Source organism: Moschus berezovskii, chromosome 20, assembly GCF_049115385.1.
Source record: "Moschus berezovskii isolate FMDL1 chromosome 20, NW_MosBer_1.0, whole genome shotgun sequence".
NCBI lineage: Eukaryota > Metazoa > Chordata > Mammalia > Artiodactyla > Moschidae > Moschus > Moschus berezovskii.
The window spans coordinates 30,169,790-30,185,762 of record NC_142479.1 but is presented as its reverse complement, the minus strand read 5'-3'; the positions used below and the strand labels follow the sequence as shown (position 1 = coordinate 30,185,762).

Genomic DNA, 15,973 nt, shown 5'->3' with positions numbered 1-15,973 from the left:
GTTAGTAGTGTTACCAGTGTTTAATGGTATGGAAAAAGTAAAAAACTATATATACACACACAAATATGTACACACATTAAAACTGTACTGTGAGTATGGGTTTAATTGATTCTTTAATTCAACCAGTATTCCACATATTCATTCACCTGTGAAATGTTTATTGAGCACCTATATGTGCCAGGTGCCCCCTTAGGATCTTATAATCATCTGATTTGTCATTATAATCATCAGTTTGCTGAGTCAAGAATTCTATTTCAAGTATTTACAATAATTAAAGATAACAGACATAATTCTTAGTGGCTGCCTAAGGCAAGTATTAAAACACTGTTGTTATTTCATTTCTAAAAGTATAAAGCCTGCACATATGCTTTATACTTAATATTTAAGCATATTATACTTTAAATGTTTAAAGTTATATCTGAGTAGCTACAATAATGAAATAATTCTCTAGTAATAGTTATTAGTACAAATCATTAAAAAAAAATTTTGGCCAGGAATGGAGTGTAGGTATATTTTTAAATCTTGTTGGGAATGTAAGCTAGTTTATAAATTTAATAAATGCTTTTGAATATAAATCTAAAGATGTAGAATTTGTGTACTTACAATAATACTCAGGTTACTTTAAAGTGTATGTGTTTGTCTAACAGGCGCTTACAGCTTTTAGATGGGGAATATGAAGTAGCCATGCAGGAAATGGAAGAATGTCCAATAAGCAAGAAAAGAGCAACATGGGAGACTATTCTTGATGGGAAGGTATGGACTACTCAGAAGACTGAGCACGTTATAGTTACAAACTCCCATTTCTGATTGATGTTTTCTTCCTGAAAGCAAATTCATGTTGAAAGGAATTCACATTGGAAGGAAGAGTCCTTTTTTTTAGTACCTTGAAAAACACAAATCAAAATTATTATCTAGTCAGAGTATTTAATGGAAGGCATCATCCTTGGAGCCAGACCACCAGGTTCAAATCTCCACTCGTAGCTGTGTGGCATCTGGCAAGTTACTTAATCCTGTGTGTCTCAGTTTTCTCATGGGTAAAGCAAGGCATAGAATTGATGGATTAAATGAAATAATTAATGAAAGATGCTTAGTACCGTGCCTGGCATAAAATAAGTGCTCAATAAATGTTAACTGATATTTTAAATCCCATTCATACTAACAGCAGGTAACATCTGACTAATAATAAACTTATCAGGAAATCTTTAAATCTTAGATGAAACAGGCTTAAAATAACTTTTAAGAGACTTAAAAATAGGCATACATACATTTCTTGGATAGGCAGACAACAGGACTAGTGTCATTTGTTTCCAGATAGATTAGTGTACCAGCACAAGCAAAATCCTAAAAGGATTTTTTCTTAAACCTTAAAATTAGTCTAAAGTTAACCTAAAACAGTGTATAATAGTACTATGGAAAATTATGGAAAAGTTTTCTGAGAACCTTTACTTTCCAGATAACAATAAAAGAACTTAAATTTATTGTACACGTGTAGGAATAGACAAGCACATCATTGAGGCATAGTCTTGAAATAGTTTTGAGTTTAATCTGTGATAAAATTGGTGTTAGATTTGTGTGGGAAAGATAAATCGTTCATTATCTGTGTGACAGAATTGCTCTCTAGCCATCTGGAAATAAATTTAGGCTTAATAAATTCCAGAAGGCTCATAAATGTAAATGTAAAAATTAACAGTACATAGCTTCAGAAAATAGGTGAATATTAATATAATCTTGCTATGAGAAAGCCCTTCTAGGTATGATACAAAAGCTGCTGCTGCTGCTGCTGCTAAGTCGCTTCAGTCGTGTCTATAGTTTAAAAATCTAAAGTTAAAACTAAATGATGGACTGGGGCAAATATTTGTAACATACAAAAGGCTGTATGAATATGCGATTAATAAAAAGCAATCTAATTAGGAAAAATGGATAAAGAACAGTCTGACAGCTCTTAAAGGAACAGATACAGATGACTAGTAAGCTTTTTAAAAAGATACTCAACTTTACTACTATTCAAAGACATGCAAACAAAATCAGAGATTACTAGCTTTTGATTACTAGTTTGACAACAGTTAAACGAGGTTGACAGTTTCTAGTTGGAGATGTGAGGACATATATTCTCAAAGAATGCTTTAAGTTAAGAATAAGTTGATACAACTTTACTGGAGGGGAGACTAACAATATAAATGAAAATTTTAATTGTGTGTATAGTCATTAACAATTTGATATAACAGTTTACATTTTACAATTTTGTCACAAGGTAGTGCCCAGATAACTGAAAAGATCTAGGTAACAAGTCTTGCCTGAAATTTTTAAATAGTGAAAAATTGGAAACACCTTAACTCTTAAAATGATAGCCATTAAAAAGGGCAATATTTTGAAAAGATTTCCATGATATTCAATTTTTACATAATAACACATACCACCACCTTTTCTAAAATTAAGCATAATAGTAGTTACCTTCAGGTGATGGGATTTTAAATAACTTTTATTTATATGTATCTACAGTGCTTGAATTTTCTGCAGGTATTTATGTTTTACATTTTTAAAGTCTAAATTTATCCTTGAGAAAATAAGATTATTATGTATGAGTTTTGAGGTTTTTCCAAGAAATTGAGACAATATTTTCTTTTTTAAAGTTTAAGTTTCTTCATGAGAAAATAGAATTATTATATATGAATTTATACTCATTATATAATGAGTTTATATGCATGCTGCAGTCCATGGGGTTTCAAAGAGTCGGACACGACTGAACGACTGAATTGAACTAATATATGAGATTGGGGGTTTTCCCAAGAAATTGATGTATCCTTTTAAGTCAGGTCATATAGATTTGCTTCTTTTTAACAGCTCTGTGTTATTCTTTTAAGTAAATGTCCCATAAGTTGCTAAACTAATGTCACTTAAGTTGATAATTTGATTATTTTTTTTTATATTTTAACAAATGTTGTGAGTATACTTGTACTCACTTGTACATGTATCTTTCTGCATTGCAAGTATTTTTACAAGATAAATTCCTAGATACAGACTCATTATGTCAGAATTGGCTTATATGATTACCCTTTCACTTCACTCCAGTCTAAAATTATAGTTTTAAAAGGATTATTTGTAGTAAAGATGTAGAAGGAGGTTAGACTTGTGTGGCAGTAAAATAGGAAATCATTGAAGATTTCTATAAAAAGGAATAGCATGAAAGCATCTTTGACAAAAATTACTTGGTCTCCTGAATATGGATTGAGAAGTAAAAATTAGAAGCAGAGAGAGCAGCTGAGATACTGCTCTCTAGTAATAAGATACTGTAGTAAGAATCTATACGTGGTAATTATATGAGAATAGCAAGAATAGGTTTCAAATGTAATTCTGAAATTTTTAGTTTAGGGTCACTGCTCCTGCGGCTGCTGAGTCACTTCAGTCATGTCCGACTCTGTGCGACCCCATAGACGGCAGCCCACCAGGCTCCCCCGTCCCTGGGATTCTCCAGGCAAGAACACTGGAGTGGGTTGCCGTTTCCTTCTCCTTTAGGGTCACTAGTAGAATGATAATATTTGGGACAAAAATTAGTGTACTTGGGAAGAAAAGATAATAGATTCATGTCTAAACATACTTTAGTTCAGGATGACCTTGATCCAAGTGACAATGTTTAGAGCTCTAAGTGTAAAGAAGGAAGAATCAATTTGGGGATAATCCAATAGGTAAATCCTTGAGGATGGGTGAGAGATTGGGGCTTGTGGCTAAATGTTAGCTAGGAATTAATTAAGGAGACCAAGGGAAGAGTGGTTTTGTAAGTGATTGGAAGTGGAGGAGGAAAGCCTTAGTGTCCTAAAATTCAGAGGAGAAGCAAGGGCAGTTGTTAGTGAAGCTGAGCAGTCAAAAATTATTCATTGCTAATTCAGTCAGAAGTAATTGGTCATCTTTAGAGAAGTTGCAAACTGGCAGGCTTTGGGTACCATAGTTGTTGTTTTTTTTTTTTTTAATTTGTTAGTTACCAGCAAATAAAAATTGGAGTATTTTTCATGAGAACTTAGAAAAAAGCCTGACAATCTGGCTGTATTGGGCCAGTGTTTGTATGGGGAACCAGTTTAGCAATTGCCAGTCTGAGCCCTCTAGTACTATATACAATCTTTACTGCGCCATACATTTACTTTATTTCCCTGGCTATCCATGTAGGCATTTGGGGGTTTTTAAAGGAAAAATCTGTTGATTAAAGTCAATTCCACATTAATATGTCATAATAAGTATTTTTTTTTTACTCCTACAATTTCTTTCAATTCATTTTTTGGAATCTTCACTGTTTTCATGTTTTTTCTTTTTTAGAGACTGCCTCCATTTGAAACATTTTCTCAGGGACCTACGTTGCAGTTCACTCTTCGTTGGACAGGAGAGACCAATGATAAATCTACAGCTCCTATAGCCAAACCTCTTGCCACTAGAAATTCAGAGAGTCTCCATCAAGAAAACAAGCCTGGTTCAGTAAAACCTACTCAAACTATTGGTATGAAAACTTTGCTGTCAAAATAATGCTTTGCAGAGTTAGGACTTAGGTTTTAGATTAATTTGTCTTTTGCTCCAGTAATCTTTGGAAATATTATTTGACTTACTAGACACATTATGAGTAAATTGCGATTCTCCTAAAGTTTTGTGATGAAGTGCTGATCAACAGTACTTTATTCACTAGATGTATGTGGGAATTTTGGAGATTTTTTATTTTTTAAATTTTAGAATCATGGTATAATATATGGCATATATGCCATATATTACATAATATCTTCAAATAAGGTCTATAGGTAGCTTTATATCAATTTAGGATAAGTTTTTCCATTAAATAAATTTGTCCCAAACTCATGAGAAAATGATTGGTTTTCAGAGCTTTGTAGTTTGTAATTGCAGCTATAAAGGGCTTTGGAACTATGTGCTTTTTCAAATTTACGTAAAAATTTGTTTATTTTATGGAACTGACTTAACCATTTAAGAATATTCGAACAATTTGGGGGCTGGAAGAGGATTATTATAACCTGAATTTTATCAGGTTAAATTTTGTAGTAAATTTTTAAGAGGAGAAACATTTACAGATTGTAGCAGTTAGCTCTGTTAGGTTAAGGCCCAGGTTGCAGTATTCTTTCATTTTTTTATCTGCCTGATGAGAACACTGTCCTTGACCTGAGAGTATCCATGTGTTTTTATTTAAGACTGTTTAAGAAGGCAGAAGGGAGCTGTCTTTGACATATACCACTCAAGTCCGTCCCTTAGCTGTGTGCAAGTCACTATAGTTAGTCAGCTTTAGGAGATGTAAGAAATGACCCATGTCAGGTAAAAGATTTCCCAAGGAAATTGTAGTCTGGGCACTTCTCAAAGTGTTCTGTGGCCAAATACTAGTAAAAGAGTTCAGGAAACTGAGAAAAGATTTTTACAAAGTTGTACATAGGAAATGATTACTTATGTCAAGAGAAATATAAATTTTCGTTTTTAAGTCAGTAAAATAATACACCAGAATTATTAATAATGATTATGTTTTGGATTTGGAATGATATTATTACAATCATTTTCATTTAATTTCTGTTAAACCAATATTTAGTGGGTGTCGGCTCACTGTTGTGCACTGGGAATACAGAAACCAATCAAAACCTTACTTTGACCTCAAAGTGCTTAAAGCATTACAGTGACTATGTACAATTACTTGGGGTTATTTTTTAAATGTTTTAGAACATGATAGGTGTCCTAATGTTTTAGGACATTTTAAAGGGGAAAAAAAAATGGATCCTACCAGTAAAGACCTTAGTATCTGGTTAGGTTGCCGATAAAGGGATTGTTCACCTGAAATCAGTTGAGGGTGAGAACAAACATTGTATTAAATGCCACAAGAAGAATTTTGTGAAACCTTTATTGTTTAATTATGTTCACAACAGATACTATTTCACTTTTTAGAAGCAAGTATTTTCATTAAAAGTATATGTTTTCAGCTGTTAAAGAATCATTGACTACAGATCTGCAAACAAGAAAAGAAAAAGATACTTCAAATGAAAACCGACAAAAATTAAGAATATTTTATCAGGTAAACATAGCTGACCCTTCTTTTTTTAAGTAATCATAAGATACCTTTGTTTTGCACAGTTCTATCTGAAATATTTTGGCATATTTAAATAAAAAGAATGCCTCTGATTTGATTTTCCTTTTATATTGTTTTAACTATGTTTAAAGTTGATATTGAAACAAAATATCTTGAGATATGTAAGTTGGAGATTTACTGTTCTTTTTGCTTTTTGTTCAAGTTCCTTTATAACAACAATACAAGACAACAAACTGAAGCAAGAGATGACCTACATTGCCCTTGGTGCACCCTGAACTGCCGCAAACTTTATAGCTTACTTAAACATCTTAAACTCTGCCATAGCAGATTTATCTTCAATTATGTTGTAAGTTAGCTTTTCATTTTTTCTTACTATTATACATTATGATACAATTTGGCTCTCAGAAACTGTACTTTGTGTAGAATGCCAAAGTTTCTAGATTGAATGGATTGTTTATGGATGAACTACGGTGAATGATTCAGTGTTTGTGTATATTTGCACAGTGCACCTCTAATGACTCACATAATCCTCACCCCAGCTCTTTTGAATTAAGTGGTAATTTTCTTATCCTTGCTCAGACAAGAAATAATTTGTACAGTTACCAAGCCAATAAATGGCACAGCCAGGATTTTAACATGTATCCTTTTGACTCCAGATCTTCTGGCTTCCTGTTCATCATGTGGTATGCCTGGCTTATTTTAGTTTTCAAAACATTTAAGAACCCACAGGTACATTTTAATTAATTAAGTTGGAGGAATAGGTATAAGATAGGATAATTAATACTTTATTTTTCTAATCACCTTGCCATTTTTGTTACAGTATCATCCAAAAGGTGCTAGGATAGATGTTTCTATCAACGAGTGTTATGATGGCTCCTATGCAGGAAATCCTCAGGATATTCATCGCCAACCTGGATTTGCTTTTAGTCGCAATGGACCAGTAAAGAGAACACCTATCACACACATTCTTGTGTGCAGGTAGGTAAAAAGGTCATGTGGCAAAAGTTTATTCTCTGACTTTATTGATGTTTGAGGAATAAAGGGGAGCCAGTCAAAACTACTATTTAGGTGGCAGTTCTTATTTCAGTATTAACTAAGTCTCTGGGGAGATATACTGCTTTATAACTCTCCCTGGCTCCTGTTTCTACAGCGGTTTTCTCACTTCCTCCTCACAGCTTTTTCCTATGTTAATGTGGCTACTGCTCTAGTGGTTATAGGGGGATTAAAGGGTCTCCCTGTAGAAGTTTCTGTGTGCATGCCTAGGTAGAAACCTCTGTAAGAAAGGAATGTACTCTGTGTGAGCCCTCTCTGTGTTACTTAATATTACATCAACATTTCTTTTCATTAGGCCAAAAAGAACAAAAGCAAGTATGTCTGAATTTCTTGAATCCGAAGATGGAGAAGTAGAACAGCAGCGAACATACAGTAGTGGACACAACCGCCTATATTTCCATAGTGATACTTGTTTACCTCTCCGTCCACAAGAAATGGAAGTAGATAGTGAAGATGAAAAAGACCCTGAATGGCTCAGAGAAAAAACCATTACTGTAATTATTACTGTTTTGTTGCTATTACCATCATCATCATCATCATTATTACAATTTTATGATGAAATGATTTTGTTTGAAAACTAATAACTTTAATATGAATTGAATTTTAGATTTAATGTTGAGCATTTTTCTAAATTAAGGAATTCAGGAATCTACAGTTTTTCTAATTGTGTCATTTTAATAGTTATGGGTTTTCTTCGTGTGATTTTGTGTTTTTTCATTTTATTTAAAGGCAACTATTTCATAACCAAGGATTTCCCTTTTTAAATTACCACTTAAATGGATGTTGGAAACATTGCTGCTTTGCTATATAAATAAGTTGTATTTTTAGTTACAAAAAATTCTGTTTTTAACATTCTCACAATTTTTTCTTAGAAATATCAATTATATTTATTCTGCATCTAACAGATTTTTTTTCCCTCTTTTTTCTAAAAGCAAATTGAGGAGTTTTCTGATGTTAATGAAGGAGAGAAAGAAGTGATGAAACTATGGAATCTCCATGTCATGAAGCATGGGTAGGGTGTTTCTAGATTTAAATACTCCATTTCCTTTATGTTCTTTTTGTTGCTTCACATTCTGTAAATCTGTGTTAGGATCTTACTTAAAATTTAGGTACAATTTGTCCTAAATATCCTAATTCAAGTATTAGAAAGATGGTTATCTTCAAAGAATGTTTAAGTAAGGTGCTAGCTCCATCTAACAGCAGGTTTTTAGTTAATATTTTTTTAATAACCCAGCTTTTATTCCTTTTATTGCTAGGGAATACATAAATAATATACCGTATGCTACACACTTGGAAGTCCTGAAAACCACTAACACAATTATTAACAAAATTTTTAACTGGTTTATTATTCAGAGTAAAATATAAACAGCTTTTCTTATTTCTTACTACCATTTCATAAAGCTGAGGGTAGAACAATCCTAATTTCTCGTGCCTTTGGGGCTGAAGCATTATTCTTCCTGTACATCTGCTTCCCTATGTGAACTATTTACCTGTCGGTACATAGATTCTTCTCTACCTTCGTTAGTATTAGACCCTCAAATAAGGCTTTCTTTTATAGCACATGCACCTAAGGTTTTTTTTCCTTTAAAGGTTAAGTGAAATAAATGGGAAGGAGTGCTTTTTTTTCTTTATTCTTGGGGAATGGAGGACTTAAGTGTTTTAAGTTCTAGTTCAGATGACTGGGTGCATCGCTTATAGCCTCTCTTTTTTTTGGTAAACTGCCTTGAGCTAAGAATAGTCTTCACATTTTTAGTGGGTTGTAAAAAATTAAAGAGGAAGACAGTAGAGATTACATATGGCTTGCTAATTCGTTTCAGTCGTGTCTGACTCTCTGTGATTCTACGGACTGTAGCCCACCAGGCTCCTCTGTCCATGGGATTCTCCAGGCAAGAATACTGGTGTGGGTTGCCATGCCCTCCTCCAGGAGATCTTTCCAACCTAAGGATCAAACTCGCGTCTCTTATGTCTCCTGCATTGGCAGGAGGTCTTTATTTACCACTAGTGCCATCTGGAAAGCCCACATATGGCTTGCAAAGCCTAAAATACTTAACTGTTTAGCCTTTTACAGAAAATGTTTCCCCCTTCCCTGATGTAGTCAAAAACTCAGTTATGAGTAAATATGTATGTGGAGGCTTGGCTGAAATCTCTTTCTCCTTTTGTCCTGATATTCCAGTTTCAAGATAGAATTTTAGTCAAATTACTTAATTGAGTTATATTTTAATTCCTGATCCAAATCTGTCAGCCTAAGAACTACTAGGTTCACTATAAACTGGCATTACAGCGTGGTAGGTAGTTGGTAAACTATTTGTATTTTTTCAGATCTGCAATCAGGGTTTACATTTTACAGATCTGTTTTGAGTCTCAGTGGGTAATTGAACATCCATCTCCTATTTGGTTTAATTTGGTTCTCTCAAATTTTATTCCTTGCCTTCCACCAAAACAGTCACATTATACCACAATTGTTGTGTCATCTTCATTTTTTCAAAAGTTCACCATGAACTGAAAGTGTGTAGAAACACTGCTTCTGAAATAGGAAACTGAGAGAATAGTGTTACACAGTTAATGAAAGTGGAGTGGAAGAGAAAATATTTTACACTTTTAACTGCTAACTTCCTAATTTCATTAGGAAAAACAAATGACATCTGTTTAAGCTCTGGTTAAATTAAACCTCTTTAAATTTCTAACATGGTAAGTTTATTCAGGTGATCTAATCTCAGATTCACTATAGTTTCACTAGTTAAATCATCACTTACCTAGATATAGTCTTATGCTGTAATAGTTATCACTGTGGCCTTTGACAGAAATACTTTGTATTGTTGTTGATGTGTTTGTGTTTTTATTAAATAGGTTTATTGCTGACAATCAAATGAATCATGCCTGTATGCTGTTTGTAGAAAACTATGGACAGAAAATAATTAAGAAGAATTTATGTCGAAACTTCATGCTTCATCTAGTCAGCATGCATGACTTTAATCTTATTAGCATAATGTCAATAGATAAAGCTGTTACCAAGCTCCGTGAAATGCAACAAAAATTAGAAAAAGGAGAATCTGCTTCCCCTGCAAATGAAGAAGTCACTGAAGAACAAAATGGGACAGCAAATGGATTTAGTGAAATTAACTCAAAAGAGAAAGCTTTGGAAACAGATGGTGTCTCAGGGGTTTCAAAACAGAGCAAAAAACAAAAACTCTGAAAAGGCTTAACCCCACATTATGGACAAACACTGAAATTTCATTCTAGGGAATTCAGCCTCTAGAAAGAGTTCTGTTTTTGTTTTTAATCATAGGTTCCAAACAGGCACTGTCAGATGAAGTAAATGATTTCAACAAGGATATTTTTAATCAGGGTTCAACTTCACTTCAGTATGCAGCATTACCCGCTTATCAGTTTTATTGATGTCATTAAAATATTCTCAAGTTCGAGCATGAAAAGCAATACCTTAAAGTATTTTTAACTTCAACAGTTGTCTTATGAAATATACTGAATTGATAATCTAGAAATTATTTCATATTTATAATGTGTTCGGTTTTGTTTTTTTTCGTTTGTGACTGGCTGTTTTTCTACTTTGTAATTGTGAGACATTTTCTTGGGGAGGGAAAATTAGAATGGGATTCCCTTTTTTAGACACTGAAGATTTTTGTGAAATTATGTTGCAGTACTGTTTGAAATCAGACCTTAATCCTTGACTTTGAAATCATTTATCAATTTGGAATGAAAAATTACAGCATAAGGTATTTTACATTATGTGAGTTCATTTTACAATTTAAAAATAGCACTTCTTCATCTTACACCTGTTTGAGAACGTGTTAATTTTTCACATTGTTGTCAGTAAAATGTCAATGTTGGCTTCTAAGGTTACTGACCATCCATTTGTTTTTATGTGGATAATTTTAGTGCATTGCTCACCCAGTATATTTTTTTAAACTTGAACATTTTGCTGTTTTTTTTTTCCCCCCAGTTAGGTAATCACATGGAAGATTCAGCTGTCCACATCTATTCATTAGGATTGTAAACCAAGGGAAGAACGAGTTTAAGATTTTTAAGATGCCACTTTTAAGGGAGGAAATGTTCTATAAAAATGAACCAGAAAATGTAACTTTTTTTCTTTCTTTGCAAGGATGTCTTCATAATGTATTTCATGATTAGAATATCCAATACAGATAAGCTGACTTGAATCGTTTTGAGCAATTTTGCCCTGTGTTATATGTGTCTCATGCACATATTTACAGTTGGATTTTCTCCAACAGAAAGTGGTTTCACTACTGGCACATTAACAAGCACCAATAGATTTTTAGTCCAACTCCAAGCACTGTGGTTGAGTAACATCACCTCAATTTTTTATTATCCTTAAAGATAATTGCATTTTCATATTCTTTATTTATAAAGGATCAATGCTGCTGTAAATACAGGTATTTTTAATTTTTTTAATTTCATTCCACCACCATCAGATGCAGTTCCCTATTTTGTTTAATGAAGGGATATATAAGCTTTCTAATGGTGTCTTCAGAAATTTATAAAATGTAAATACTGATTTGATTGGTCTTTAAGATGTGTTTAACTGTGAGGCTATTTAACTGATAGTGTGGATGTGATTTGTCATCCAGTATTAAGTTCCTAGTCATTGATTTTTTTTTGTGTGTTAAAAAAAATAGGAAAGAGGGAAACTGCAGCTTTCATTACAGACTCCTTGATTGGTAAGCTCTCCAAATGATGAGTTACAGTAAACTCTGATTATGCCTCTGCATAGTGGATTTCAAGCATTTCTCTTGGGCTTTAATTTGCTAAAGCTGTGCACATATGTAAAAAAAAAAAATAGATTATTTTAGGGGAGATGTAGGTGTAGAATATTTGCTTATGTCATTTCTTAAGCAGTTATGCTCTTAATGCTTAAAAGAAGGCTAGCATTGTTTGCACAAAAAGTTGGTGATTCCCTCCCCCAAATAGTAATGAAATTACTTCTGTTGAGTAAACTTTTTATGTCATCTTATAATAAAAGCTGAAAAAATCCCTTTGTTTCTATTTATAAAAAAAAGCTTTTCTATATGTACCCTTGATAAGAGATTTTGAAGAAATCATGTAAGATGATAAAGCATTTGAATGGTACAGTAGATGTAAAAAAAAATTCAGTTTAAAAGAACGTTTGTTTTTACATTAAATGTTTATTTGAAATCAAATGATTTTGTACATAAAGTTCAATAATATAAAAGCTGCATTCTGTTTTGTTTTTTATTATGCATTGTTAATACACAACACAAAAATTTTGGCTTGCCTAGGATAGGAAATATCCAAAAAAATATATCCATCAGTCAGAGCAAATAAGTTGAGAAAAATTAATGTGAAATCCTGTTTTCAGTTCTAGTACTAGCAGTTGCAACTAGTATGTTACACTGTCACATAAAAAATATTTTAAAATTTACAGTCTAGGACAATGTCAATATTAATTGCCCTAATGCCGATTCGCTTTTGGTTTTTTTCATTTTCTTTTGAATGAAAAAGAACTTATGTTGACTTTCAAAAAGCCATATTGCAAGACACAAATAATAAAACAATTATATAATAAAATAGTATATTCTGTGAGGTCAGTAGTTGAAACTGAGGAAAACGTTACTGAAGTGTTGACAGTTCCACTGTGCTTGCTTTATTTACAAGAAATAGCTGGCCTGTACACATGTGTATTTGAGCTGAGCACCCCTCTGGTTCCAAAGCTCACTCTGTTTAAGCACCTGCTTCATTAGACTGCTAAGTCAGTCTCACTGGCCTTTAGTAGTGACTCATGGTCTTCACTGGTGTTCAGATATTTGTTACATAAACTGAAGGCCTTATATGCCATGCTAAGTAAGCATTTGGATTTCAGGCAGTAAGAAGTATTTGATTTACTGCACAGACATGACACAAACCAGTCTGTCATAGGTGAGCCGTGGCTCCAAGAATCTGGGAGTGGAGAAGCTCTCCACAGGGAGAAGCACAGGGATGCTGTGGGAGTTCTCCAAGTGAGATACCCAGGTAAATAACAGAACTCTGCCCATTGTGAATTGAGTGCCCAAAGAGTAATCATGGTGTTTCAGTGTGAAGAAATGAACTAAGCAGCAGTGACAAAGCCAAGGGAAAAAGGGTTTCATAAAGGAAGCCGTCCTGTAACAGAAAATGAGTTTAAGACAGCAACTTCAAGGGTTAAGTAACAGAAAACAAGTTTGAGGAGTTTAGTGTTAATAAATGGGAAATGAGTCGGAGAAGTTTATCATGAATATGTGGGAAAAGGGGCCGTTGAAAAGAGGGAAACGAGCAGAGAGACGGGAGAGTGGATAGGGAGGTTGAGCCTGCAGACTACGTAAGACACAGAGAAGACCAAAGATACACAGTGCCAGAAAAGGAAAGAATGAGACGAAGAACACAGGCGGATTCAGCTTGCTAAAGATGAAAGACTGCTGATAATACTGTTGGGTAAAAAATGAAGTGGGTACTCATGACATTCCGGTGGGGAAATAAGCTAGTACAACCTCTACAGAGAGTAATTTGGTACTTAGCATTAAAATCATAATGCGTTTAACCTTTGCCCCAACAATTTCACCTTCAGGAATTTAATCCAACAGATAAATGGGCACATGTAAATTGACAAACTGACCACTGTTGAGCAGATTAGAAAGGTACAGAAAAGTTTCTAGAATACTTGTAACAAAATTTGAAAAAAATGTGCCCATATTTGCTTGATTGAAGAATATGACGAAATGGATACACAAAAGCAAACTGCTGTCAGAGAAGATGGCTGGGCGAAAGGACAGGTAGGAGGGAGGCTGTTAGTGTGCAGTTTTTAAATCTAAATGCACTGCCTATTTTCTGTAGTTCTTATATTTTAAAAACCTGAAAAAACAGAAGAGGGATGGTTTCTCACTAGGAACCAGGTATAATGGATAAGTTGTTAAAGATTTGGAACACAGTCAATTGGTATTAAAACAGGTGATGTAAAAAATAGTCTGAACGCTGTATTTATATTTTTTTTTCATCTAAATAGTATGTCACTCTAAGGAAAGCAGAGATACATGTTTTATTAACAATACCAGTACCATATTAAAATGGATCATTGATGGTTCCCAGTTGTTGACTGTGTAGATCACAACAAACTGGCAAATTCTTAGGAATACCAGACCACCTGACCTGCCTCCTGAGAAATCTGTATGCATGTCAAGAAGCAACAGTTAGAACTGGAACAACAGACTGGTTCCAAATGGGGAAAGGAGTATGTCAAGGCTGTATATTGTCACCCTGTTTGTTTAACTTATATGCAGAGTACATCATGCAAAATGCCAGGCTGGATGAAGCACAGGCTGGAATCAAGATTGCAAGGAGAAATATCAATAACCTCAGATACGCAGATGATACCACCCTTATGGCAGAAAGCAAAGAATTATTAAAAAGCTTGATGAAAGAGAAAGAGGAGAGCGAAAAAGTTTGCTTAAAACTCAACATTCAGAAAACTAACATCATGGCATCCGGTACTGTCACTTCACGGCAAATGGGGAAACAATGCAAACAGTGAGAGACTTTATTTTGGGGGCTCCAAAATCACTGCAGATGGTGACCGAAGCCATAAAATTAAAAGACACTTGCTCCTTGGAAGGAAAGTTATGACCTACTAGACAGCATGTTAAAAAGCAGAGACATTACTTTACCAACAGAAGGTTCGTCTAGTCAAGGCTATGGTTTTTCCAGTGGTCATGTACAGATGTGAGAGCTGAACTGTAAAGAAAGCTGTGAGCCGAAGAATTGATGCTTTTAAACTGTGATGTTGGAGAAGACTTAAGAGTCCCTTGGACTGCAAGGAGATCCAACCAGTCAATCCTAAAGGAAATCAGTCCTGAATATTCACTGGAAGGACTGATGCTGAAGCTGAGACTCCAATACTTTGGCCACCTGATACAAAGACCTGACAGACTGGAAAAGACCCTGATTCTGGGAAGGATTGAAGGCGGGAGGAGAAGGGGACGACAGAGGATGAGATGGTTGGATGGCGTCACCGACTTGATGGACATGGGTTTGAGTAAACTCCGGAAGTTCGTGATGAACAGGGAAGCCTAGTGTGCTGCAGTCCATGGGGTCACAAAGAATCGGACACAACTGAGTGATTGAACTGAGTTGCTGACAGCATAAAAATCATACTTTTCCTGCCTGATTGGAATTCACTATCTTTTCAATCTTAATCTCTGACGTATGCAGTCTCCCCTCCAACCAGGTAGGGTACCAGAGGACAGCACGGTACACACCATGCACCCTGGTGTTCTCCATACACAGTCTACATTCCAATTTCTGGAGCACCTTCTGTTTCTATGTACTATTTGTACAAGTGTAAGATTGATTTTTATACAGAGGTAAAAATTCACTCAAGTATATTCTTAGACAAACATAAGATTGTTACTTAAATGTTACATGGATGAATCACATTATAAAGCTGGTTTTAGAGAACAGGGTTTATATCTCCCAAAGTACTGTATTTAATCGGTTGTCTTTTCCCGTTTCTGACTACCATCCTATCCACCCACACGGCAAAACTTAACCAGTGGCCACCTACAGGTATACACCGACTCCTGGAACTGTATTTCTATCCAGGCTCCTCCATGCTTTTTCAGAACCCAAATAGCTTCTACCTGCTTTGGTAGCACACTCCCACTCCAGCCGTCCTGTGTGCCGGGACTTGTCCCAAGGACTGGGAATGAGTTGAGTAAGACTCAGGTTTCAAGGATTCTCCCAGTTCTCATGGATCAAAACTAAAGTCACTTCTTTTTCCTATCCCTAAACAAGCATGCACCTCTTCGCTAGACTTATTGCTCATTACTCCAGAGAAGCAGTGAAGTTACACAGGTCACAGAATGA

General features: G+C 34.6%; 1 protein-coding gene across 2 annotated transcripts in view; it reads left to right on the top strand.

Annotated features, from left to right (window-relative positions):
• The window catches only part of SUZ12 (SUZ12 polycomb repressive complex 2 subunit), a 38,652-nt gene extending 26,446 nt beyond the window's left edge, over positions 1 to 12,206 (top strand). For both annotated transcript variants that reach the window (XM_088828692.1, XM_088828691.1), the window contains 8 exons: positions 648 to 753; positions 4,306 to 4,483; positions 5,949 to 6,040; positions 6,258 to 6,401; positions 6,876 to 7,033; positions 7,404 to 7,602; positions 8,041 to 8,120; positions 9,956 to 12,206. In XM_088828692.1, coding sequence (XP_088684818.1) covers positions 648 to 753; positions 4,306 to 4,483; positions 5,949 to 6,040; positions 6,258 to 6,401; positions 6,876 to 7,033; positions 7,404 to 7,602; positions 8,041 to 8,120; positions 9,956 to 10,301 — 1,303 coding nt within the window. In that variant the 3' untranslated portion in view covers positions 10,302 to 12,206. The remainder of the gene's footprint in view (positions 1 to 647; positions 754 to 4,305; positions 4,484 to 5,948; positions 6,041 to 6,257; positions 6,402 to 6,875; positions 7,034 to 7,403; positions 7,603 to 8,040; positions 8,121 to 9,955) is intronic.
• The last annotated feature ends 3,767 nt before the right edge of the window (positions 12,207 to 15,973 follow it).